At 41.1% G+C, this 21,055-nt stretch overlaps 8 protein-coding genes and 1 long non-coding RNA gene across 9 annotated transcripts; 5 read left to right on the top strand and 4 right to left on the bottom strand.

Annotated features, from left to right (window-relative positions):
* Positions 1 to 613: 613 nt before the first annotated feature.
* Positions 614 to 1,291, top strand: LOC145701098 (uncharacterized). Its single transcript, XM_081778327.1, has 3 exons — positions 614 to 842; positions 885 to 1,096; positions 1,177 to 1,291. The coding sequence occupies exons 1-3, from the start codon at positions 675 to 677 to the stop codon at positions 1,289 to 1,291; spliced, it is 495 nt and encodes a 164-aa protein (XP_081634453.1). The 5' UTR covers positions 614 to 674.
* A 3,356-nt stretch (positions 1,292 to 4,647) lies between these two features.
* Positions 4,648 to 5,555, top strand: LOC145701097 (uncharacterized). Its single transcript, XM_081778326.1, has 4 exons — positions 4,648 to 4,665; positions 4,709 to 4,834; positions 4,880 to 5,228; positions 5,269 to 5,555. Exons 1-4 carry the CDS (start codon positions 4,648 to 4,650, stop codon positions 5,553 to 5,555), a joined length of 780 nt encoding a protein of 259 aa, XP_081634452.1.
* A 2,070-nt stretch (positions 5,556 to 7,625) lies between these two features.
* LOC145704187 (autocrine proliferation repressor protein A-like) lies at positions 7,626 to 10,628 on the top strand. The gene is made up of 8 exons (XM_081781626.1): positions 7,626 to 7,923; positions 8,136 to 8,594; positions 8,640 to 8,723; positions 8,771 to 8,870; positions 9,513 to 9,704; positions 9,759 to 10,060; positions 10,103 to 10,336; positions 10,377 to 10,628. Exons 1-8 carry the CDS (start codon positions 7,653 to 7,655, stop codon positions 10,613 to 10,615), a joined length of 1,881 nt encoding a protein of 626 aa, XP_081637752.1. The 5' UTR covers positions 7,626 to 7,652; the 3' UTR covers positions 10,616 to 10,628.
* Positions 10,629 to 10,819: 191 nt separating this feature from the next.
* Positions 10,820 to 14,079, top strand: LOC145701096 (uncharacterized). The gene is made up of 4 exons (XM_081778325.1): positions 10,820 to 11,048; positions 11,090 to 13,606; positions 13,751 to 13,794; positions 13,848 to 14,079. Exons 1-4 carry the CDS (start codon positions 10,935 to 10,937, stop codon positions 14,077 to 14,079), a joined length of 2,907 nt encoding a protein of 968 aa, XP_081634451.1. The 5' UTR covers positions 10,820 to 10,934.
* A 56-nt stretch (positions 14,080 to 14,135) lies between these two features.
* LOC145703772 (uncharacterized) lies at positions 14,136 to 16,085 on the top strand. Its single transcript, XM_081781158.1, has 6 exons — positions 14,136 to 14,352; positions 14,556 to 14,637; positions 14,680 to 15,007; positions 15,208 to 15,306; positions 15,540 to 15,879; positions 15,921 to 16,085. The coding sequence occupies exons 3-6, from the start codon at positions 14,686 to 14,688 to the stop codon at positions 15,967 to 15,969; spliced, it is 810 nt and encodes a 269-aa protein (XP_081637284.1). The 5' UTR covers positions 14,136 to 14,352; positions 14,556 to 14,637; positions 14,680 to 14,685; the 3' UTR covers positions 15,970 to 16,085.
* An 83-nt stretch (positions 16,086 to 16,168) lies between these two features.
* On the bottom strand, positions 16,169 to 18,084 carry LOC145703199 (charged multivesicular body protein 1a-like). Its single transcript, XM_081780525.1, has 4 exons — positions 17,865 to 18,084; positions 17,682 to 17,820; positions 16,421 to 16,620; positions 16,169 to 16,372 (listed from the first exon to the last, which is right to left on the bottom strand). Exons 1-4 carry the CDS (start codon positions 18,074 to 18,076, stop codon positions 16,306 to 16,308), a joined length of 618 nt encoding a protein of 205 aa, XP_081636651.1. The 5' UTR covers positions 18,077 to 18,084; the 3' UTR covers positions 16,169 to 16,305.
* A 33-nt stretch (positions 18,085 to 18,117) lies between these two features.
* LOC145705266 (uncharacterized) lies at positions 18,118 to 19,562 on the bottom strand. Its single transcript, XM_081782722.1, has 6 exons — positions 19,505 to 19,562; positions 19,241 to 19,443; positions 19,080 to 19,170; positions 18,842 to 19,039; positions 18,515 to 18,798; positions 18,118 to 18,456 (listed from the first exon to the last, which is right to left on the bottom strand). Exons 1-6 carry the CDS (start codon positions 19,551 to 19,553, stop codon positions 18,253 to 18,255), a joined length of 1,029 nt encoding a protein of 342 aa, XP_081638848.1. The 5' UTR covers positions 19,554 to 19,562; the 3' UTR covers positions 18,118 to 18,252.
* Positions 19,563 to 19,743: 181 nt separating this feature from the next.
* LOC145705270 (uncharacterized) lies at positions 19,744 to 20,280 on the bottom strand. Its single transcript, XR_014134574.1, has 2 exons — positions 20,039 to 20,280; positions 19,744 to 19,992 (listed from the first exon to the last, which is right to left on the bottom strand). It is a non-coding gene; the product is annotated as an uncharacterized LOC145705270 (long non-coding RNA).
* A 5-nt stretch (positions 20,281 to 20,285) lies between these two features.
* On the bottom strand, positions 20,286 to 20,940 carry LOC145705269 (splicing factor 3B subunit 6-like). Its single transcript, XM_081782727.1, has 4 exons — positions 20,921 to 20,940; positions 20,799 to 20,876; positions 20,606 to 20,751; positions 20,286 to 20,562 (listed from the first exon to the last, which is right to left on the bottom strand). The coding sequence occupies exons 2-4, from the start codon at positions 20,845 to 20,847 to the stop codon at positions 20,389 to 20,391; spliced, it is 369 nt and encodes a 122-aa protein (XP_081638853.1). The 5' UTR covers positions 20,848 to 20,876; positions 20,921 to 20,940; the 3' UTR covers positions 20,286 to 20,388.
* Between the last annotated feature and the right edge of the window lie 115 nt (positions 20,941 to 21,055).

Raw genomic sequence — 21,055 nt, 5'->3', positions numbered from 1 at the left:
TGATGATCCCGCAAACAATCACCATGGTTCAGGACTGTTTCCAAACCCTTTTTTATTTCCCCTTTTCTACGATGATCTAATTACAGGTGTAAAACAGATTAAGGGCGGATTGACTGCTATTCACACCAATTATCCCGAAGGCGGTTTGTCTCCTCCGTCCGCGAAATGTCAAATGACAGAATTCCCCGGCGCTTCAGTGCACTCGAATATTTTGGACAAGTACGAAAGAACGAAAGCTGCATCAGCGGAAAAATGCTTGGACATTGGGGTCTTTTGTCAAGCGTCTTCGCAAGAAACAAAACAGACTCAAGGAAAGTATATCAACAAAATTATCTTTCATATTCTTTCGGCCAAAAAAATATGCTCAAAAAGCTCTGGAAAACAAATACCGTGTACGAGAGCTTCCGATGCTTCTGACTCATCCGGTTAATACTGCGTTAGTGAAGGATTGCCCCGGAAATCTGGCTTACTATCAGCTTGCACGCGAAAGCTTTGAACAACTGGATCTCGATGAGAAAAGTGCCAACGAGGGTAAAATTGAAATTCAATTTTCAATCAGAGCCGTTGCGAATTTTGAGAAAAATACTCAAGCTTGATTTCAAAAATACGACATTTATCGGACATGGCACAAGTCAATCGTTGTTGACATCCTTAAGAAAAATCATATTGAAATCATGAAAGTCTGGTACCGAGACTCCCAATTATTCGAGACGAAACAAGTCAACGAGTTCACCACCGAAGTCTCAAATTTCACAGCCGAAACAAAAACCAATTTCATAAAATGGGATGAAGACAACAAGGACCAAGTGCAAATTGAAGTCACCATCGAAGTCCCAAAACGAGTAAATATCCTCAAATCTTGCAAAATCTTGATCGAGCTTTAGATTCCCGGTTTTTATACGATTCTTTCAAAGCTCGTGGATATTTGGGGCCAGCCGGTGCTCGAATTCAACTGGAATTTCCACTATACATCAGGTGACAGAGCGAAAGATTTACAAATTCAGGCGCAGGTCAAACACGATAAATTTGAGCGAATGAGTGGAGGAAAGATTGCCGCTATTTGGGGGAGGACGCTTCAAAATGCTGCTAGGAGAGGGTCATTTTTTGAAAGAACAAATTCAATGCTCATTTTTGAGCAGATAAAATATAGACTATATTATATAGTCTTCCCACTAGTTCTCTTCTCGACCCTTCGAAAAGGCGAAAAGGTCTATCGGACCTGTCAATTTCCTTCGATCAATCTGAAAAATCTCCGTCAGAAAAACGAGCCGCAAACCGTGGAGAAATTTGAAAAGTCTTTCGTTTAAAACAGCTTCACCCAATTTGCTTCAATTTGATTCCAAACGCTTTCTTTTTTTGTATCATTGCCAAACCGACGAAAACAGATACTGCTTTCATGTATAAATATTAATATCCGAATCAAATATAATATTCTACAGCAAAGTTATTCAATAAACTTTTTAATGAATGAATGGTTGTCAGAAATTTTCGCCAGAAAAAAGAAATCGAAACAATTCATTTAATTCAGTTGATTTATCCGAGTTTCAGTCAGAAAATCAAGCTGTGACTTGCTTACAGGAAAAACTAAAGGCCTTTTGAAAGATTCCTCATGGTAACGAATAGTATTTCCCAAAGTCGAATTGGTAAAATCAACATAGTCCATGTCCCAAAACTCGGATGTTTCAGCATCCCAGAATACAGTCTCGACAGGAAAGCTGAATAACGATAATTTGGCGAAGATTCTTTATGTCTTACGTTTCGGCATGCCATTCTAGATCCCCATATTCAACACCACTGACGAGAAAAATTGTGCTTCCAATTTTTGACAAAGATAAATACGCATGCTAAATATGATAATTTTGGTCACTCTTTTTCTATTACATCGTTCTTCAGATATCCGATCATTTTCCAAACTGATTGGTAATAAATATAAACGCCATTTTTGTATTGGGCGTTTAATTCTCCATATAAACTTCGATCTGCATTAAGTTTAGCCGTGGCTTTCTCAAGCATCGGCTCATTCATAATTTGAGATCCACCAAAAACAAGCAATCCATCGTCAATGCCAAGACAAGAGTGGTATTTTATGTACCTTAAATATTTATGATTGAGTCAACATCATTAAATTGTGCTGAGTGTTTTATAGAGAGATCATCATCAGAAGACTAAATAGTACATCAACTTCAATATATCACAAAATACTTCTAAAGACATCAATTGTTTTTTCTTTTCACCTAGGAAAGTCCTCAAGCGTATTCCAGTTTTCTCCGTTGAATTCTTCAACCTTGGAGAAACCGAAATCATCTGAATAATCTGATCCTCCTATCACCATTGGTTTGTTATTATAAAGGGCAAGACAAGCATCAGGATGTGTAAATTCGGTTGAATTCTTAGCGACAGCTTGTTCCCCGTCATATTCCTGACAGCGTTTAAATGGCACTTCAAATTCTCTTGGATCAAAGGAGATATTGCGCCTAGCCAAATCTTCCAGCGTGAATTCTCCCCAACTCATGGTAGATTCCTCGAAACATATGATATGTTACATATCATCGCTGTAAATTGAAGTATTTTTTGATAAAAAAAACTTTTACCGGCATTTCCATTATCGATAGAAGTAATTGATGACTGATGATTAATACTGTATAAAAGGATTGCTGCATATCCGTGCATTTCTTCAATCTCGAAGATGTTTAGACGCGAAATCTTAAAGAATTTAAATCGTTAAAGTATCATCGGCTTACGCTTAATCCTCCAAAAATATAAATTTCTCCCCTAATCAAGGCTGATAATTGATATTCATAGCCGACAATCTCTCCACGAGCAGGCAAAGAAAGGTGCTCTGCGACTGATAGATAAGTGCCGTCTTCTTTCAGCAAGTAGCTGATTGAGCTTGACTTGGAAGAAGCAAGTATCATTATGCTTTCTTTTTGGGACATGAAGAATTTGATATCGTTTTCGAGATTTTTGTTGGTTTCTTTGAGCTCTTGAATTTCCTTGTTAGCGTTATTGAATAATATATTGATATTGTCATTTTCGTTCGTTGCATTTTCCAGTGAAGCATTAAGTTCCTAAATTAAAGGTAAGCTCATGCTAAACTAACAAGCCTCGAACAATTATTCTTTGAGATACTTCCTCGTTCATGCCTTGTAGCTCAATTATCTTCGGATTCCATTTCAAACCGACCCGCCATAATCCGATAATAACGAATAGACTTCAAAAGTTTAAAAGCTATTTTGTTATATTGACAATAGATAAAAATAACTAACTCTTCCTTATAGCAAATATAATGCTTAAAGTTGAAAAAAACTTCATATTTGATCGTTTTTCTTTCAAAATAACCGGTTGTTTGGCAGTTTCTTCATCTTCGAAAATGGGGGTTAGGAATGTTGGAGGATTTCCTACATCAATATTTTCGTAAGATCCTAGTGAACTCTCTGAATAAGCATAAGTCGACATCAAAAAAAATTAAATTGTTTCACTCTTAGTATGATCTCAGAGCCTCAAATCAAGAACAGGCTCAATGTCTATCTGGGCCTTTACTTGTTTGAGAAATAACGTCAGATGCATATATTTGATTAGGTGATTCCCATCGCGCATGTCTACTTTCTCCAACTAATTCATCCAGTTTCAAATCTTTTTCAACTTACTAAAGCTTTAGCATCATATCAAAAAATCAATTAAAAAAATAAAAAAATGTGTTCAAAAAAATTTACTCGGAAAAAGTATTGATCGACCTTTAGATTCCCGGATTTTATACGATTCTTTCAAAGCTTGTGGATATTTGGGGCCAGCCGGTGCTCGAATTCAACTGGAATTTCCACTACACATCAGGTGATAGAGCTAAAGATTTACAAATTCAGGCGCAGGTCAAACACGATAAATTCGAGCGGATGAGTGGAGGAAAGATTGCAGCTATTTTGGGAAGGACGCTTCAAAATTCTGCTAGGAAGGGGTCATTTTTTGAGACAACAATTTTAACACTCAGTTTTGAGGAGATTAAATATGGTTTTCAATATAAACATTTGACCCTCCAAAAAGGCGAAAAGGTCTGTCGGACCTGTCAATTTCCTTCGATCAATCTGAAAAATCTCCGTCAGAAAAACGAGCCGCGAACCGTGGAGAAATTTGAAAAGTCTTTCGCTATAAACAGCTTCACCCAAACTGCTTCAATTTGATTCCAAACGCTTTCTTCTTTTGTATCATTGCCAAACAGACGAAAACAGATACTGCTTTCATGTATAAATAATTATAGCGGACTTTTATATAATATAATATTATATTGCGTAATTATTCAATAAACTTTATGATGATAATTGAATACCCTATTTTGCTTTCTAAATATGTCTTTCGTGCCCAAACACCCTGAATACGTCCAGCAAAAAAATTTCTTATAATTCATATTCACTATGAACTTTAACGGAAATTTGTCATTTCCGTTTTTTTTTTGCTTACTTCGTTTATATCCTTTTCCAAAAATTTTTACTCAAATCATCTTTATAAAAAAAAAGAGATAAATGACGATAATTGAGCCATCACCGGATCTTTTAGTGCACCATGAAAGTGATATAAATGAAATTATCATAATACAATATTTCGCTGTAGTGCGAGCACTCAATGCGTATAAATATGTAAAAAACAGATATGAAAATGAGTATTACCGGGACCGTATAAAATTTATACTAAAAATTCAGATTTGTATCATTATAAGTTGACATTTGTTAAAGCAAGGACAAGAAGTTTTCTCCGATTTGGTGAGCTATTACAAACGATTTTCGGTGGTAGGCTTTATGAAAAGCTCCGGTCTATTCCTCTCATTCATTGTGCAGGAACAAAGGTACAAGATCCCATCCGTAGATATTCAGAGTCACTTCTATCTTAGGGAAAGGGAACAACCTGCGCGATGGCTGAATCACTTCTTCGAGGAAGGGGCTTCAAGACTGGGCTCTTTACTTCGCCACATTTCAATAGCATCAACGAGCGCATTCGCATCAATGGCAAACCGATTTCTGAAGAACAACTGTCCGCGACATTCGAAAAGCTCGAGAAAGAAGACGAAACGGAGCCTCTGCGTTGTGGCAATGAGTGGTTTCATTACTTGACGCTGATTGCTTTCCAGACTTTTGTCGAGCAAAAAGTTGACGTGGTCATCCTTGAAGTTGGCATCGGTGGCCAGCTTTGTCCTACATCGCAGTATCCAATGGGCGCGCCACGAGTTTGTTGCATTTCCGGTTCGTCAACTTTTAAATTCAAGTTTTATTCATGAATAAGCGCTTGGCTATGATCACTTGGAGAAACTCGGGTATACGATCCAAGAAATCGCTGCGGCAAAAGCTGGAATTTTCAGACAAGGAGCAACCCTCATTACGACCTGGCAAGAGTACCCTGAAGCCTACCAAGTGCTCGTTAAAGAAGCAAAGCATAGAGGGCAGCTTTTGACGCCCTCTGGAGAGCTTATCGATTCAACGGAACTAGAATTTCCGCAAAATATCAATGCAGCTAGTGCTATTCTTGCTGTGAGGTATCTCTATTTTCTCTTCATTCGATCGCACTTTTAAAGGAATTTGATGAGAAAAATGAAGCACGATACCTTTTTTGAGCGGCTAAGAAAAACGAGTTGCTCGACTGAAGCGAACCTGATGAAAGCGGCTACTTCAACGGAAAAGAAGGCCATAAATTCCGTCAGATGGCCTGGAAGGCAACAAATTTTAGAGCACAAAGTAAAAGGAAGAAAGATAAAAATTCTTCTAGACGCTGCGCATACTCCAGGTGTAGTCCTCCATGATTTCATCAAGGTCTTCATTCTTAGAATCGATGAAAATTCTTTCAAACTGGGCAGCTGCGAAAAAGGAAGGAGAAACGCTCATTTTAATGAGATCAGCGAAGGGCCGGGAAATCAACAGTCAAATGGTGCATATTGCGGAAATCATGAAGCCTGATTATTTTGCCGGATGCCCAAATATTGCCCTCAGTGAAGACGAACTTGATTCAAATTTGACAAAAGAGAAATTTTCGCATATTTTTCCAACATTTTTGACCGAAAGCGTTGAGGACCAAATGCAAAAAGTAGGTTTTATAATCAATAAAACTCGAGTAATAAAACTTAGCAACGCGAAAACATAGCAAAAGCACTTGAGAGTGCCAAGGAATATGGTCTCAGGACGCTGGAATTTGATTCAATTAACGATTGCCTCGAAAACATGCCGGAAGAAGTCAAGACTGTCGTGATTACTGGGAGCATGTACATGGTTGCTGCTTTTTTCAGACTAAGACCTGACGCTTATTTCTAATTTTAACAACTTTTTCAACTTACTCAAGCTTTAGAATCATATCAAAAAATCAATAAAACTAATAAAAATTCCGTTCAAGAAATAATTTATTCGGAAATAGTATTGATCGTCGTATTTTCAGAAGTAATAAGTTGACGACTTCTGATTTTTCGCTTTTCTTTCCTGTAGTTCCAAACCGTCAAAGAAATAATCGCTGTCATCTTTAAATGATGAAGGAAAAGGATACACTTGTTGCCACTTACGGTCACGAAGGAGAGTCCGATTAGAATTCCAAAGAGCATCGCATTTGATCCAACAAACTCAAATAGAAGATCTCGCCTGAAAGAATTTCACGGAATTGATCGATAAAAAATCCTTACTTTTTTGGTGGTGGCTCTATTTCATACTCGATGACGGTCATATTCATCGTCACGAAATAAACCTCTTCATTGTAATAAAACATCTTCTTTCAGCTTGGTTCAATATTCTTAAAAACATTATCAACGTCTATTTTTTTCAACTAAAAACCTTTAAGTTTGAAAAATCACTGCATTTTAGAAAATTGTTACGTTATGTTCGCATAACTTCTTTGGAGAGAACCTCGTACGCGGAGGTTCAGAAAGGTTAGGTCTGACAGACATGACAGTCAAGTCATGCGGTTCTCGATCGTTAACCTAGATTTTCCGTTTCTAGGGAGGTTAAAATGTGCTATCGACCGCATAAATCTCCCACCTTGCCTATCAGAAGTAGGCCATCTTTGTTTCTTCTGCCAACTGACCTCCCTCCAGATGGCCTAAAATCACCTGCAGTTGCATGAAAATTTTCGAGAACATAAAAAGCCCTGGGGAGTCCTTCATTCAATTCGCAAAATCCAAAAAGCCAAAAATCGAGAAAAAAAAGAAAAAAATAAAAATGCCAAGAAGCGAGGACATGGACGACTACACCTACCGTTTCTACCATTGCATGATTTGCTACGAACGATACGACTACCGGAACCATTTGGAATTCGCCCTCACTTCCTGTGGCCACAAAATGTGCAGCTCCTGCATCGCGAGTTTGGAGAAACCGAGCTGTCCTTACTGCAGAAAAGAATTCACTGCCGAAAATTTGCTCCAGCTTCGAGACGATTGAATTTGAAGAATAATTACTGTTTGATAAAATGAAATCTGTTTCTTCTAAAAGTCTTCGTAATTCGACTTTGGTGAACTCCTTCACTGTATAACAAAAATGTCCTATACATATATAGGCTATACATGAAATGAGAATAAAAATCGAACGATAACCCGCTTTGTTTATGTTTATTCTATGCAATATGTTTGCATCTTTCATGTTTACTTCTTTGCTCTTCTGGTACGCTTCCAGAACTACCCTGCAATCCGCTGCAAAATGAGAAATTTCAAATTTCTCGCGGTTCTGGCCTCGTTTTCTTCCGCCCAGGAAGATTCCTGGTCTCAGGATTACCTGAATAACCCGAGAGACTACTACAGAAATCCGTGCCCAAAGACCAGGCCGACTGATTTGTGCAACGCTTTTGACGAGTATGTTTGGAAAAAGGACGGATACTACAGTTACGAGTTGAGAGAGACGTACACTCAGTTCAAGGATATCACTGGATACGCGTTTTTGCTCAAGTCGCAAAAATGGCTGAATGAGTCGGGTGAGCTAATTTTTAAAATTTTGGTTTAGGATAAAAACCATAAAATTGAAATTCGCAAGAGAAATTGGGTATTTTTCAGCTGGCAATCGTTGATGAATAATTAAAAGCGCTAGCAAAGGTCGTTTGAAAGAATCATGGTATAACCCGATAGGCTATCGAACGAGCAATTACATTTGTAATTTTCTATGAAAAATAATCATTTCGACATTAAGTTTATTACATCGACAACGATGGTCCCGATCATCCCGAGCGAACTGTGTGGAAGCACTGGGTCAATGTTTGGGTCCCTAATGACAAAATCCTCGACAAGAAGCTTCTCGGCTCGGCTCTCATGCTCATCGACGGCAGCGGCAACAGCAACAACCCGCCGAATCTGATGGACGACATGCTTCAATACGGCCGTTTCTTCGCTCGAACAACAGGCAATGTGTTTGTCGGAATCAAACAAGTGCCAAACGAGCGCTTGATTTTCCTCAACGACTGGAAGTGCAAGCGAACGGAAGATGCTATCATTGCCATAACTTGGCGTCACTTTCTCGATTTTCCAGACGAGCCAGAGTGGCTCCTCAGATTTCCAATGACAAAAGCAGCTCTGAGGGCAATGGACATGGTCTCAGAATTTGTTCAAGACGAATTTGGCTGGCCGGAGATAGACAAATGGGGTGTCACAGGTAAATTGGGTGAGTCTTCAATACATTTTTAATCAACAATGAAAGGTGCTTCAAAACGAGGCTGGACAACTTGGATGACAGCTGCTGCTGACCCTGAGCGAGTGGTGATGATAGCTCCGATCGTTCTTGGTAAAAAATTCATAATGTTTTTCTAAATTTGAACTTGAGGCTTTCAGACTTTTTAAATATGGATGATATAATGCATCAAATGTGGCGAAATATGGGCAACTGGACCTTTACATTTACGGATTATTGGTACGAAGGTATTAACGGAAGGTAAGTTTATTTGTAAACAATACTAGTTTGGTCACGTGGGTAATCGAATGTCATAAAATTCCGGAGAAAGAAGGATGAACCGGGGTCGCTTCGTTTCGTAGTGAGGAAGAGATTATGCGGGGCATCTCGAGTTCTAGAAACTTTAATATTTTTCAACGGGAATGAATTTCTTACCTCATGGTTGGGCCAAGACCATTAACTCTCCTGGAATATTTGTTGATGAGACTTTTTAAATTCGATGAGAGCCATCCATCAGCAGCCCTGAAATAATGTTTTTTGAGAAAAATTATAAATGAACTAACACAATGCTGAGAAAAAAGAAAATGGTCAATACGATCTTCATTTTGTTTCCTTTTTTTATTTCTCGAGACGTTCTTTTAAGTACAAAAAACTCAATATTGAGGTGAGCTCGGTCGCGAAAGTCATATTTTTTTCATGGCTCTGTTAGTTATTGCTACATCGAAAGTCAAACGCGATTGCGGGTTTCTCATTATCCTAATTTTTTTAAATGACAAATTTTTAATGGTCTTGGCAGACGTCTATATTTTCATGCATGAATGCAAAAGTAATAAGTTCAGGTATGTTTGACTATTTTTTGACCGATACAGTAGCTTTTGTTTATTACAAACATTTATTTTTTAGAATTGATGATCCAAATATGCGACCAATGATGGACCTCATTGACCCTTTTACTTACAAAGATCGTTTCACGATGCCTAAAGTGGTAATTTCTGCGACCGGAGACGAGTTTTTCATGCCTGACGATATCAATCTTTGGTGGGATGAGATGCCAGAGCCGAAATTTATCCGAATGATGCCAAATACTGATCACAGGTAAGGACTTCCTGAGGAAGTCTACCCCGGTAAAAGGGATTTATATTCTTTTAGTACCCTTCTCAATGGAATCTCCAACCCTCATCTCGCCTTCACCATTCGATCAACCTTCCTCGCCGCCGTGAAAGATCAACCTCTTCCGGAGTTCACTTGGGAGCTTACAGAAGATGCAGCTTCTCGAAAAGGACGAATCGACCTCTACGTTACTGGACAGATTCAGCCGTCGATGATCTTTGGTTGGATGGGCGACAATCTGTCGAGATTCAGAAAAGATTTCAGAGTTGCCGGAGTTCGAAATAATGAAAAAGGAAATTATCTTCTTCCAGACATGCCGAACGAGCCTGACGGATATCCAGGTATAGAATTTGAATATACTCTTGTTAGATTGAAAACTTAAGGACCTTGCCCTGAGGGATCTGTATGCCCAGATGCTTGTGCTGGTCGCTCAGCGGAGGATGACGAAGAAGAAGTTGAGCTTGAACTGACTGATAAGGACATCGATGAGGACAGTATGTACGATTTGTACAAAGCCTTCAATCTGACAGGAGAATACACATCTTCGAAAGCACGCGGCCATGGACAATTCGATCCTTCCTGGACCGCTCCTATGATCAAACCGGAAGATCTTATTAGTATGATTCCGCATCGAGACTTTTTTCATAAAATCTTTAGATTTCCAAGCGCAATTGAATACCTTCCGAAAAACCATGGCGACTCAGATTGCCGAGAACCATTGGGTTATCGAACTGGAAGAAAACCCAGAAACCTACCGAGCATTTTTCTTCGAGATCGCTTTCCCTGGCCCAGATGGAATTCACGGATTTGAGTACACTTCCGAAGTTCAAATTATCCCCGCAGTCCGACCATTTGAAGATTGTGTTGGAGAAGGTTGCCAAGGATCTTTTATTTAAATTCTGAGAGAATATAAACGAACTGTGAAAAATACTTTTGCTTCTATCATTTTTCTCCAGGCCAAGGGGCGAGGATCCGTGAAGGCGGTTATTGAAAACTTTGTCGATCCGGGGGCTCAAGCTAAAACGTATCCATTTCAGGCAGCAGGGCAGCATTTTGGCTGAGTGATCTCCGACTCTGAAACCTGTTTAATCACGCAAACAACAAGCAAAAGTATTTCCAGTTGCTTTTGGACTTGCGGAGTTTTTCTCAATAAGAAGAGATAATCCTCTTATGAAAAATTTATAAATAGAGACGCGACTAGAAAAAGAGAGTTTTATGAAGAGTCGATTTTTCACGTTCTTGCTGCTTGGAACGTGTTTTTCTTTTGACTTGGACGAAGAAAATACTTTCAATGCGGAGACTACATATAAATTAGCTTCAAGATCAAGCGTAAGAAAATTGACTCGAAAAAGCACTATGTTATCTTTTAGGAATCATGCTCATCCTTGAACGGGACTAAAATTAATGACGCTGCAACAATCGAGCTAGGAGAATGGGCTTGCCCAGAGAACCTAGAATCAGGAGCAGTATGCACTCCAAGCTGTTATTATGGCGAGGCTCACGGCGTAGCAAAATGTGATTGTTTTTCATCGAATGGCTTTTTACTGCTTTTTACTGGGTGCAAATGGAAATTTTTCGATGTTGAACTACAATCAGGTGTTGATACATTTTGTCCGGGACGACCAAGCACAACGACTACAACTTCAACAACAACCACTTCTACTAAAACAACAACTACTTCTACGACGACAGCTACATCCACAACAACAACAACCACCACCACAACCACAAGATCAACTACAACTACAACAAAGTCTACAACTACCACCACAACGACCACGAGATCGACTACAACCACAACAAAGACTACAACTACAATAACTACAACAACCTCCACCACCACCACAAGATCGACGACAACCACAACAAAGACAACAACTACAACAGCTACCTCTACAACAACTACCACCACCACAGCAAGATCAACTACAACCACAACTACAACTGCCACCACGACAACAACAAGATCGACTACAACCACAACAAAGTCTACAACTACAACAACCACAAGATCGACAACATCAACAACGACAACTTCAACAACTACTACCACCACAATGACTACAACGACAACAACGGAACCAGAATCGACAACAACAGAGTATACAACAACGACAAATACTTCTACAACTACAACAATCTCAACAACAACTTCGACCGAGGACATTACTACCAAGACTACAGGAGGAACGTCTACAACAACAACTGAAACCTCGTCGACAACTTCTGACATCACAACAACGTCATCAGTTACGTCAACGTCTACCTCGACTACAGTTTCTACCACAACTTATTCTACAACGACTACTGAAACATCGACGAGCTCTGCAATATCGACGACTCAGACGTCAACTTCTACAACAACTGGTTTTGGGACAACGACTTCAGGAAAGACAACTTCGACATTGTACAGCTCTACGACTTTACCAACAACATCAACAGTATTCGAGAGCTCAACCTCAACAACTGGTTATGAGTCGACCACTGCCGAAAAGACAACGTCTTCTTCTTTCAGCACGACGAGTGAGCCAACAACTTCTACTCTATTCGAGACATCGACCTCCACAACTGATTATCAAACTACGACTGAAGAAAAGACTTTATACAGCTCCACAACTGAACCGACAACATCAACTCTATTCGAAACTTCAACAACTGAATATTCCACGACAACCTCAACGTTCAAACCAACAACAACTTCGGCGTACACATCAACAACATCTTATGGAAGCTCAACTACCACATTTGGAACAACAACTACAGAAAGGACCACATCAACAACATTTTCAACGCCCAAATTCACAACAACAAGGACGACAACATCAACTTCAACTGATCAAACTTCATCTACGAGCTCACCAATAAGTACATCGAGTTATTTTTCATCAACCTCAACACAAAAAACGACAACATCAGATTATACAACATCGACAGGGTACTCATCGTCGACTGAGAACACATCTACAACCGATATTACAACATCAACAGATTATACATCATCAGTTTCTTCGACAACAGCAACTGCAACGTCATCTACAAAGTATACTACCACGCAAACAACAGATTATACCACTGCAATCTCAACGACTAGCTCAACAACAACAACAAGTTCTGTCACATCAACGGATTACACGACGACTTCTAGCTCAGTTTCAACTTCACCAAAGACCTTGTCAACAACAACAAGCTCGGCGACAACCTCATCAACGACTTCATCGAAAGGAATTACCACAACAACAGATTACACAAGTTTAACCTCATCTACAACTACGACCACAACAACCACGACAGAAATCACAACTACGACTAGTTACACAACAACAACGACATCAACAACTTCTACGACAACATCTACTGTAAAAACTACAACTACTCCTTTCGGCACAAGTGGTTACACCACATCTGTGACCGAATCGACAACTTCCAGAACAACTTCAAAAACTACGTCAACAACAGATTACACCAGCACTAGCGCATTTTCTACGACAACAAGAGACTCAGGAACAACAACGACATCTTCATATGACCCCACTTCCACAACCTCCAGAACATCATCAAGACCCACGACATCGACAGATTATACCAGCACTTCTGCATTTTCATCGACGACAAGTGATCAAGGAACAACATCGACATCTTCGTATGATCCTACTTCGTCAACTCTAGTTTATACTACCTCGACTTCTGATGAATTAACACCAAAAACAACCACATGGTCGTGGGTTTCAACAGCAACAACAGTTGATGAAAGCAAAAACTGCCCACCATTGACTGCTCCTCATGAACGCTCCCAATGGATTTGTAAAATTGAAGGCTGGGGTGGTGAAATCTTCGAATTTAACCCAGAAGAATACGAGTTGGCTGACACTCTCCCTGAAGGTGTCCAGGTTTGAAGATCGCAATAATAGCTTCTTAGTAGCACACAATACTTGATTTAGTTCCGTTGCGTGTTATTTATTAGGTTACCAGTGGAACACAAAACCGTGTCTTCCGACAAACTATTTGTGCAATTTAACAATAATCCTTCTTAGTGTAAACTTCGCTGCCAAAAACCGCTCTTTGACTCTCACGCTAGGTAATTATCGAATGATCTCGAATTTCATGTTCTTGACTCAACGCGGTTTTCAGAATGAAAACATCCTGCGAATGTTCTGATACTGGTTGCGGATGGACTGAACCAGACTTAACCTGCTTAGAAGAGCCAACCACGACGCCAGTTCCAACAACAAAAGATCCTGAAGCTACGACAACCGCGGCAGACGAATTTTGTGAGGCGCTTGAAGATCCTAATGGTTTCTGGGAGTGCACAGATGGGAATTCTCATGATACAAAGGAGAGTTCGATAAATATTTTTGATTAAATTCGGAAAATCTTCCTCCTAAAATTACGACGTTTTATGAGCTCAGTACTAGTGCAAACTTCAATGCAACGATCGATATGAGCAGCGCCGTACCGTTTTGCGGTGCAAATGCCGCAAAGGAAAATGTGATTGGAATGACGAGCAGCTTTTCTGCCTCCCTGAAGAAGATATTGAGATAACGACACAAGCTCCCGTCGCTGGAGGTATTTGCGAAGAGCTTAGTTCTGAGGTCGGAAGCTGGAGCTGTTCAAAAGGCTTTCATTTTAACTCAAGGTATAGTTTGATCACGAAACAACCCTCGAATTATACTGACCCGAAAACATGGCGTTAGAAAAAGTGGTTACTTGACTCTTCTTGAGACTCAAATCAGCTTTGTTGATGCCGCTGATCCGATCATTATGCAACCAAAAAGATTCACTTTCGAAAGTCTAAAATACGGCTCATCGTGTTCATAAAGACGCTAAGTAGATTTTCAGATGTAAGCTGCAGTGTCCGAAGAATTATATCCCCGGTAATAGACATATTACCAGACGTTGCCGATGCTCCAATCGACAGGATGTAAGATTTTACTTCTAGCTTCTAAGAATAACATTTTCGAAGGCTTGCATGTGGACACAGGACGATTTTGACTGTGTTCCAGAAGATTCTGATGAAGCCAACGAGATCACAGATTGGGAAGCGCCGGTTGACTACGATACTGAAACCTGCCCTCCCCTTTTTGAAAATGATTCCGGACCCCTGGACGAATATCCGAATGGGACTTGGAAATGCAGGATTGGCCGAGAATGGCTTTCTTCTGAGAATCATAACGCAGCTGGAGCCAGATGCCAGATCTACTGTGACCCGGGACTGGAAGTTATCGACGATGGAGAGAAACGAAGATGTAGATGGAAAGAGAAGAACAACGCGCTTGAGTGGTCAGGAATGAGTTGAAAAGATGCTTAGCCGTCTGTTAGACGCTAAGAGTTTGTACTCTAAAATTAAGGGCTAAACTTTAGCGAGCTTGCTTAGTAATGTGAGACTTTTAAATTCTTTCTCTCCCGGGCATTATCCGATTAGTTGTGTATCCATTGTCATTTTTCATTTTTTTTTCGGTCGAACATTAGAATCAACTTTGATAAGGTCGAGTTCGGTACTGCAGAACGCGGGCAGAAAACAGAATGATTCTTGAGCTTGAAGAAATGGAGAAAACCGCCAGACTAGCCAGGAAAGATGCTCGTGAGCAAGGTAAGCAAGCCATCATATAAAAGAATTTTCCAGAATAATTAATAAAGTTCAAATAAATTCCCCGAAAACATCCGATATAGAACACCACGTTTCTTGCGGCACTCGGGCGCCATGATTCAGTCTTCTCCAAAGAATTGCAGCTGAATGTCTCAAATATCATCCGAGTTGAGGATATTCCTGAGGATTTCAGTTTAGCAGGGCCCAACAAGAATATTTTTCAAAAAACAATTCAGGATTGGTTCTCAACGACTACATCCCCCGCGGACGATCATTCCAGCGTACCCGTATGCTCGGTCGAAGTAGGACTGACGAAGATAACGACATTCTCACTAGTCGAGTGGCTAAATTCAACGCTGAGGACTTGACAAAGCACAATCCCTTCAGGGATCGAATTCCCTTCCTAGGTCTGCCTCCGAGCCTTTCACCTCGGCCCGCTCCGTCTTCTGCTCATCCGAGATTCGAGGATACAGAAGATGATACTGATTCTCAATCATTCCTGGATGGAGTGCATTCTGTCTTGTACAACGGCGTCGAGTATCTCAACGGCTTTGAGCTTGTCAGAAGCCTCAGAAGGTAAGAACAAATGTGTTAGCAAGCAGTACCGTTCTTTTTAGGTGGCTTTTACAAGAAAAGGACCTCGAAGAAGTGAGTCTTATTGGATAGAAGGTCCTAAATTCTTGATTTTCAACTTTGTATGAAACCCTCAACAAATCCCGCTGTACAGTTTTTCTACGAATAACCTCCCACCAAAATTTATACTGACTGAGTTGATCAAAGGATTCTCCTGCATCAATAAACTATGTATCGAAGATCGGTTCTTTTGCAGACCTTCTCAGGTTCTTGATTTTTAAGAGAAATTTATATTTATTGGAGGGAAAGCATTTTTGGAATAAGAACAATTTTTGAAGAATAGAAGAATATCCGTTGAGTGCGCTAATCGCTTGATTAGTATTTGCTTGAAATCGGAACTGGCGGAAAAGAGGACTGGAGAGGAAGTGTTTAATTTCGAAGAGCTTGAAGGCGTGCATTGATGTCATCTGCTTCTTGGGCTGCTGGAGCGGCGACACTAGAAAGATTTTTTCAAAACAGGTTCATTTTTCGTCTATTTTCTTACGATTTGTTCGCTTCTGGAGCTTTGAGCAGTTCAAGCTCTTGTTCGAGTCCATTTTCACCAGCGACTTGGGCGATAAGATCGTCAACTTGCGCTGTCTGCCCTCCTGTAGCCATAGCACCTTCCATAGAGCTCTCCATCGTTGAAGTGACGACATCAAGGTTCTCGAATTGCGTCTCGAATTTGTCCATCGTCGCAGTGATCTTAAAAATTCGCCGTTGGGTTTGCGCTTAGGTGGACTTTCAATTTAATCTGCCAGATTTGCTTTTCGATTTCCGGAAAAAGTTTCCATTAGAACCCCCAAGTATCAAACCTTTTTAGAATCGTCTTTAGCTGCTCTTTTCCCATATGGAAGCCGATTTTTGAATTTCGGACTTTTTATCGGATTTTTATCGGTTTTTGTGATTTCTAATGCATTTTTCAAGTCCCTATAAGTTCCAAACGATTCTAGTTTTTTAATTTTTTTCTCGATAAATAAAAATATCTCGTCGAGAGGATTCTAAAAAGGTGTTAAAGTACTAGATTGGGACAATCAGATGGAAATTAAGGTGCACCCTTGGCAGATTAAATTGGAAGTCCACCTTAGTTATCTATATTCAGGGTGGAACATTCGGCCGGGCAAACTCGGGCAAATTGGTCGGCGCCGGGCAACGGCGGGCAAACGGCCGGCGCGAGGGTCATATTTTGGCTAAAAAAACGGGCAACTTCGGGCAGTCGGGCAAAGTCGGCGCCCGAAAAAGGCACCATCGGCCGGGAAAAACGGCGCCCGGAAAAAGTTGGCGGGCGGGAAAAAAAGTCGGCGGGCCAACCAGGGAAGCACTAATACTAACATTTTCAATCCACTACTCTCGATTATTGTTAATTATTATTAAGGAACTTTCCTTTTTATGGTCGACATGTTTGTCATACGGTGAAATTATCCTCCTTTTTATAAAGAATGACTTTCTACTGCCTAACCGGGCTCATATCACGAAATTTTTACATTCACTCATTTCTTAGTCGAGTAAATCGGCGTCCTAATTTTGTCCATAGAATATCGGCGCCGGAATTATTGTTGGCGGCCGGGCAGAAATCGGCGCCGAAGTAAAGTCGGGCAAAAATCGGCGCCGGACAAAAATCGGGCAGAAATCTGCGCCGGGCAAAGCCGGGCGTCCGAAATTTCGCCGGTTTTTCCCGGCGCCGATGAAAATTTCCGGGCATCGGCGGGCAATCGGCCGGCCAGACCCAAAATTTTTGCCCGAATGTTCCACCCTGCTATATTTACCTTTTCGAGGTTCATGGTTTTCATGACTTTTTCAAGGCTCTTGGTTGTTGTACCCAGTTCTCTTGTCACTTTCTGCATGTTCTGCGCGGACTTGATCTTGCTGCCGACTGCGTTCATCCTCGATGCAAGACGAAGATAGCTAGAAAAATAAATAATGAACAGAAGTTGCGAGAAATTTCATACTTGAGAGCTTCGTTGCGCTTGCGGACGGCAGATTCAGCGTGAATCTGGGCGAATTCAATACGCTTTTCTGCGATAGCTTTCTTCACTTTTGCTTTCAGCGCGTTGTGTTCCTTTTCTGCTCGTTTGGCTTCGCGCTCAAGTGTTTTTTCCTGCATTCTTAGTGTCAGCAGGATGTCTTCCAGCTTCGGTCCACCGAAAAGCGAAAGAGGCATGATTAGAGATTTCTAAATAATAAAAGACTTGAGAAAAGGGATGGAAACAAGCTTGGCTGTGTATCAATAAATGACTGTAACAGATGGATGGAAAGAAATTGAGTAAAAGATAAAAAGGATAAAAAAGGAGAATGATCTCAAGCTTTGAAAAGGATGAAAAATGGCCACTAGTGTTTTCAGTGGTGATGTCTTGGATTCGCACGAGGAATCTGAGTCGACAGCCTGTTGATCGGCGGGTTGAGTTCGATACGCTCTTCTGAGTTCAAATTGATCAGGGAGACACCCTTAGCCGGCGCGTCTGCGAATCGGTCTGGCGGAAGCTGTCGGGCTTCGGAAAATGTTTGAGATCTGGCAGGAGCCCTTCTGTTTCGCATCGATGGCTCGTCTTTACAAGGTACTCTCGAGTTTCTCTAATCTCATGAGAAAAAAAGGTAGTACCCTCCCTAAAACAGACAAAAGCCTCCTTTTGCACTCTTCTTTTTGTCGAATTTGCTCGACCAAGCCTTCTATCCGCTTCTCATCATACATGTTTTGCGCTACTTTGGAGTTGTTGAAGAGCTTCGCTTGTTTGAGCTCGTTCCGAAGTCGCTCACATTTCCTACTGGCTTCAGCTGCGTCGGCAGGATCTGCTGTAGGATTCGCAAATTGGCGGGAAGCCAGTTCTAGTTCTTTTTCCTTATCGGCGACGTCAAGGAGCGATCGATGCTGGTACTGTTCTCTTTCTACAACGGAAAATGAAAAATTTTGCTTCGAAAAGAAAGTTACCTGAACGCGCAACTTCTTCCGAAAGAGACTGAATTTCGTTGTCCATTCTTCTTATCATATGCTCGAGCTGTTCTTTGCTACTCTGCTCTCCCGATACGGGCAGATTAAGACCTCTTCTCAGCTTCATGACGTTCCGCATTGATCTTTGAAGTTCTGTGTCTACTGATGAGATGTCTGTAGGAGAGTTCAGCGACGGTGCTGAAAATACGGGAATAAAGTAAGAGGTAAGATGGCATACGTTGAAGAGCAAGATGCTCGCTGGAAGTTGCGCGACTGGCGCTCATGAATGCATCGATCATTTTTTGCTTCTGATCGGCTTCGGAGAGCCTAATCGGGTTCAGAAACGGGATAAACTTGGTCTTGAATGAATTTTGCTCGATTTCATTTTGAACCCTAACTTGGATCCTCCGCTTGTATTTTCCGCTCAATGTGATTGATAAAGATCGTGCCGTAGTCCTTGTCTTGTACCATTTCCCAGCCATATGGCAGTTCCTTTGGAGCAGTTCTCACAGGGGTCGTTCCTACTGACGTCGTCCGGGGATCAACCCAAGTCGTTGTCTGCCGCTTGTGGTCGATGAAGTATTTTTTGCCAGTCCGAGGGTCTTTTCACGGGTCGGCGTCAGACCTTCCTTGATCCTCACTTCAAGATGAATCCGACCGGGCCTATGGCCTCCTCCCAGTGGGGAGGAAGAGGAGACCACACCGATGCCATCGTCGTTCTGAATGAATTCACGTCAAACAAGTATTGAACGAGTAAAACTACAAGTTCTGCTTTCCTCTCTTGTTAAGATACCGACTTCCGCTTCGTGCGTTACAAATTAGAGGCGCTTGAGACACAATTAGGACCTACTGTCATACACATATCTACTGCTTTTCCTCCAAGAAACAACCAGTAAATCAAATTGAAAATTGAAACAAGGTTTTATTCACTGTTAAATAGATAGAAAGTGGAAATTCAGAATATAAGTATCAAGACAGACAAGATGTCTCCGTGGGTGGTGTGAGATTCATGTTGCGACAGAATTGACTTGCAGACTGATGCACAGTCCAAGAACATTTGTTTTCACGATTTCCTCGCGAAATATCGTCTGCATCATCAGATCCAAGTCTTTGGACTTGGACTGAATCAAACTAGGAGAGTCCCACATTATCTATAAAAAGGTTATTAAATACGATGTTAAATTTGACTTGTCCTACCTTCGTAATGTCGTAATTAGTGTCGCAGTGCAGCGACACCGATGATCGGACATCTCCTCGCATTTGTCTTCTCAGTTCAAAAGTCCCCTCGTGTTCACTCACCATTCGAATTAGCCCTGATAGACGATATCCCGCGTCTACCAACGCTAATGGCTACTGTAGCTCGAGATGGCGGTCATTCACTTGCAGGAGGACTAATGATCGAGCTCAAATTTTTCTGAAAAGAGAAGTGGTTAGATAAAAGAAATACAGTAACTGGAGATCAACCTATTTCTAGGTAGTTATGACAGAGGGGTGATTTGTCTCGAAGACAGGGGCAGGATGTTAAAGTGAGCAGAGTTGGGGCAGGTTTAAGTTCTACGCAAGCCCATTCTTTTCCGGATCTCTGCCAGTTCTGCTTCTTTCTTCTCTGTCTCCAGCTTCTTGAACGCTCGGGCTGGATTGTAGTACAAAACCACCAGGTATCGGTTGCAAACGTTGAAGCCGGACAGATGGTCGCATGCGTTCTTAGCATCATGAATGTCCTGAAGAGAGATTAGATGGGTCCTGGGGGAAGAGACATCTTACCTCGTAGATGACGTATGCTGTTCCCTTGGTTTCGGCAGTGACACCGATTCGAACTTGCCTAAGAGCGCCAAACTTGCCGAAGATATCGTACAGTTCTTCAGTCGTAATCTTGTAGGGCAGATTTCTAACGTAGAGAATTCGATTCACTAATGAAGGAAGGTTAAGGGTTAATAGAGAAAGAGATACTGTTTACCTTCTGGAGGAAGTTTGATCTTGAATTTTGCCGCTGGATTCATCGCCATCTTGGCAGGTTGTTATACGATATTACTCTCTAAACAGGAGGATTAGGGATGTATCCAAGGGAGAAGCTCTTACAAGGAGATAAGGGGCAAGGATGAAATCTTAAAAAATCTGACATGTCAGCTTTCGTGGAAAATGCAGAATGAGCTGATTATCAAGCTCAAGTTTAAAGCCTTCGAAGGCAAGCGCCGCGCTCGCCCTATGAGCAGC

This window comes from Oikopleura dioica, chromosome PAR, assembly GCF_907165135.1.
Source record: "Oikopleura dioica chromosome PAR, OKI2018_I68_1.0, whole genome shotgun sequence".
NCBI classification, from domain to species: Eukaryota; Metazoa; Chordata; class Appendicularia; order Copelata; family Oikopleuridae; genus Oikopleura; species Oikopleura dioica.
This window is presented reverse-complemented; position numbering and strand designations above follow the sequence as displayed.

Coding starts and splice junctions, on each gene's coding strand:
- LOC145701098 (XM_081778327.1), top strand. CDS start 675: ATGAAAGTCTGGTACCGAGACTCCCAATTATTCGAGACGAAACAAGTC. Junction 843..884: donor CCATCGAAGTCCCAAAACGA/GTAAATATCCTC, acceptor ATCGAGCTTTAG/ATTCCCGGTTTTTATACGAT. Junction 1,097..1,176: donor CAAAATGCTGCTAGGAGAGG/GTCATTTTTTGA, acceptor TCTTCCCACTAG/TTCTCTTCTCGACCCTTCGA.
- LOC145701097 (XM_081778326.1), top strand. Junction 4,835..4,879: donor TTCATTGTGCAGGAACAAAG/GTACAAGATCCC, acceptor CTTCTATCTTAG/GGAAAGGGAACAACCTGCGC. Junction 5,229..5,268: donor ACGAGTTTGTTGCATTTCCG/GTTCGTCAACTT, acceptor TTCATGAATAAG/CGCTTGGCTATGATCACTTG.
- LOC145704187 (XM_081781626.1), top strand. CDS start 7,653: ATGAGAAATTTCAAATTTCTCGCGGTTCTGGCCTCGTTTTCTTCCGCC. Junction 8,595..8,639: donor AGACAAATGGGGTGTCACAG/GTAAATTGGGTG, acceptor CAACAATGAAAG/GTGCTTCAAAACGAGGCTGG. Junction 8,871..9,512: donor TACGAAGGTATTAACGGAAG/GTAAGTTTATTT, acceptor TTTATTTTTTAG/AATTGATGATCCAAATATGC.
- LOC145701096 (XM_081778325.1), top strand. CDS start 10,935: ATGAAGAGTCGATTTTTCACGTTCTTGCTGCTTGGAACGTGTTTTTCT. Junction 11,049..11,089: donor AATTAGCTTCAAGATCAAGC/GTAAGAAAATTG, acceptor GTTATCTTTTAG/GAATCATGCTCATCCTTGAA. Junction 13,607..13,750: donor CTCTCCCTGAAGGTGTCCAG/GTTTGAAGATCG, acceptor AATCCTTCTTAG/TGTAAACTTCGCTGCCAAAA.
- LOC145703772 (XM_081781158.1), top strand. CDS start 14,686: ATGTGGACACAGGACGATTTTGACTGTGTTCCAGAAGATTCTGATGAA. Junction 15,008..15,207: donor GCTTGAGTGGTCAGGAATGA/GTTGAAAAGATG, acceptor GATAAGGTCGAG/TTCGGTACTGCAGAACGCGG. Junction 15,880..15,920: donor CTTGTCAGAAGCCTCAGAAG/GTAAGAACAAAT, acceptor CGTTCTTTTTAG/GTGGCTTTTACAAGAAAAGG.
- LOC145703199 (XM_081780525.1), bottom strand. CDS start 18,076: ATGCCTCTTTCGCTTTTCGGTGGACCGAAGCTGGAAGACATCCTGCTG. Junction 16,621..17,681: donor AAACCATGAACCTCGAAAAG/GTAAATATAGCA, acceptor CGAATTTTTAAG/ATCACTGCGACGATGGACAA. Junction 16,373..16,420: donor GCTCCAGAAGCGAACAAATC/GTAAGAAAATAG, acceptor AAATCTTTCTAG/TGTCGCCGCTCCAGCAGCCC.
- LOC145705266 (XM_081782722.1), bottom strand. CDS start 19,553: ATGGCATCGGTGTGGTCTCCTCTTCCTCCCCACTGGGAGGAGGCCATA. Junction 19,444..19,504: donor CCACTGGGAGGAGGCCATAG/GCCCGGTCGGAT, acceptor ACCCGTGAAAAG/ACCCTCGGACTGGCAAAAAA. Junction 19,171..19,240: donor AAATACAAGCGGAGGATCCA/AGTTAGGGTTCA, acceptor CTGAACCCGATT/AGGCTCTCCGAAGCCGATCA.
- LOC145705269 (XM_081782727.1), bottom strand. CDS start 20,847: ATGGCGATGAATCCAGCGGCAAAATTCAAGATCAAACTTCCTCCAGAA. Junction 20,752..20,798: donor GATCAAACTTCCTCCAGAAG/GTAAACAGTATC, acceptor TTCCTTCATTAG/TGAATCGAATTCTCTACGTT. Junction 20,563..20,605: donor CAGCATACGTCATCTACGAG/GTAAGATGTCTC, acceptor ATCTCTCTTCAG/GACATTCATGATGCTAAGAA.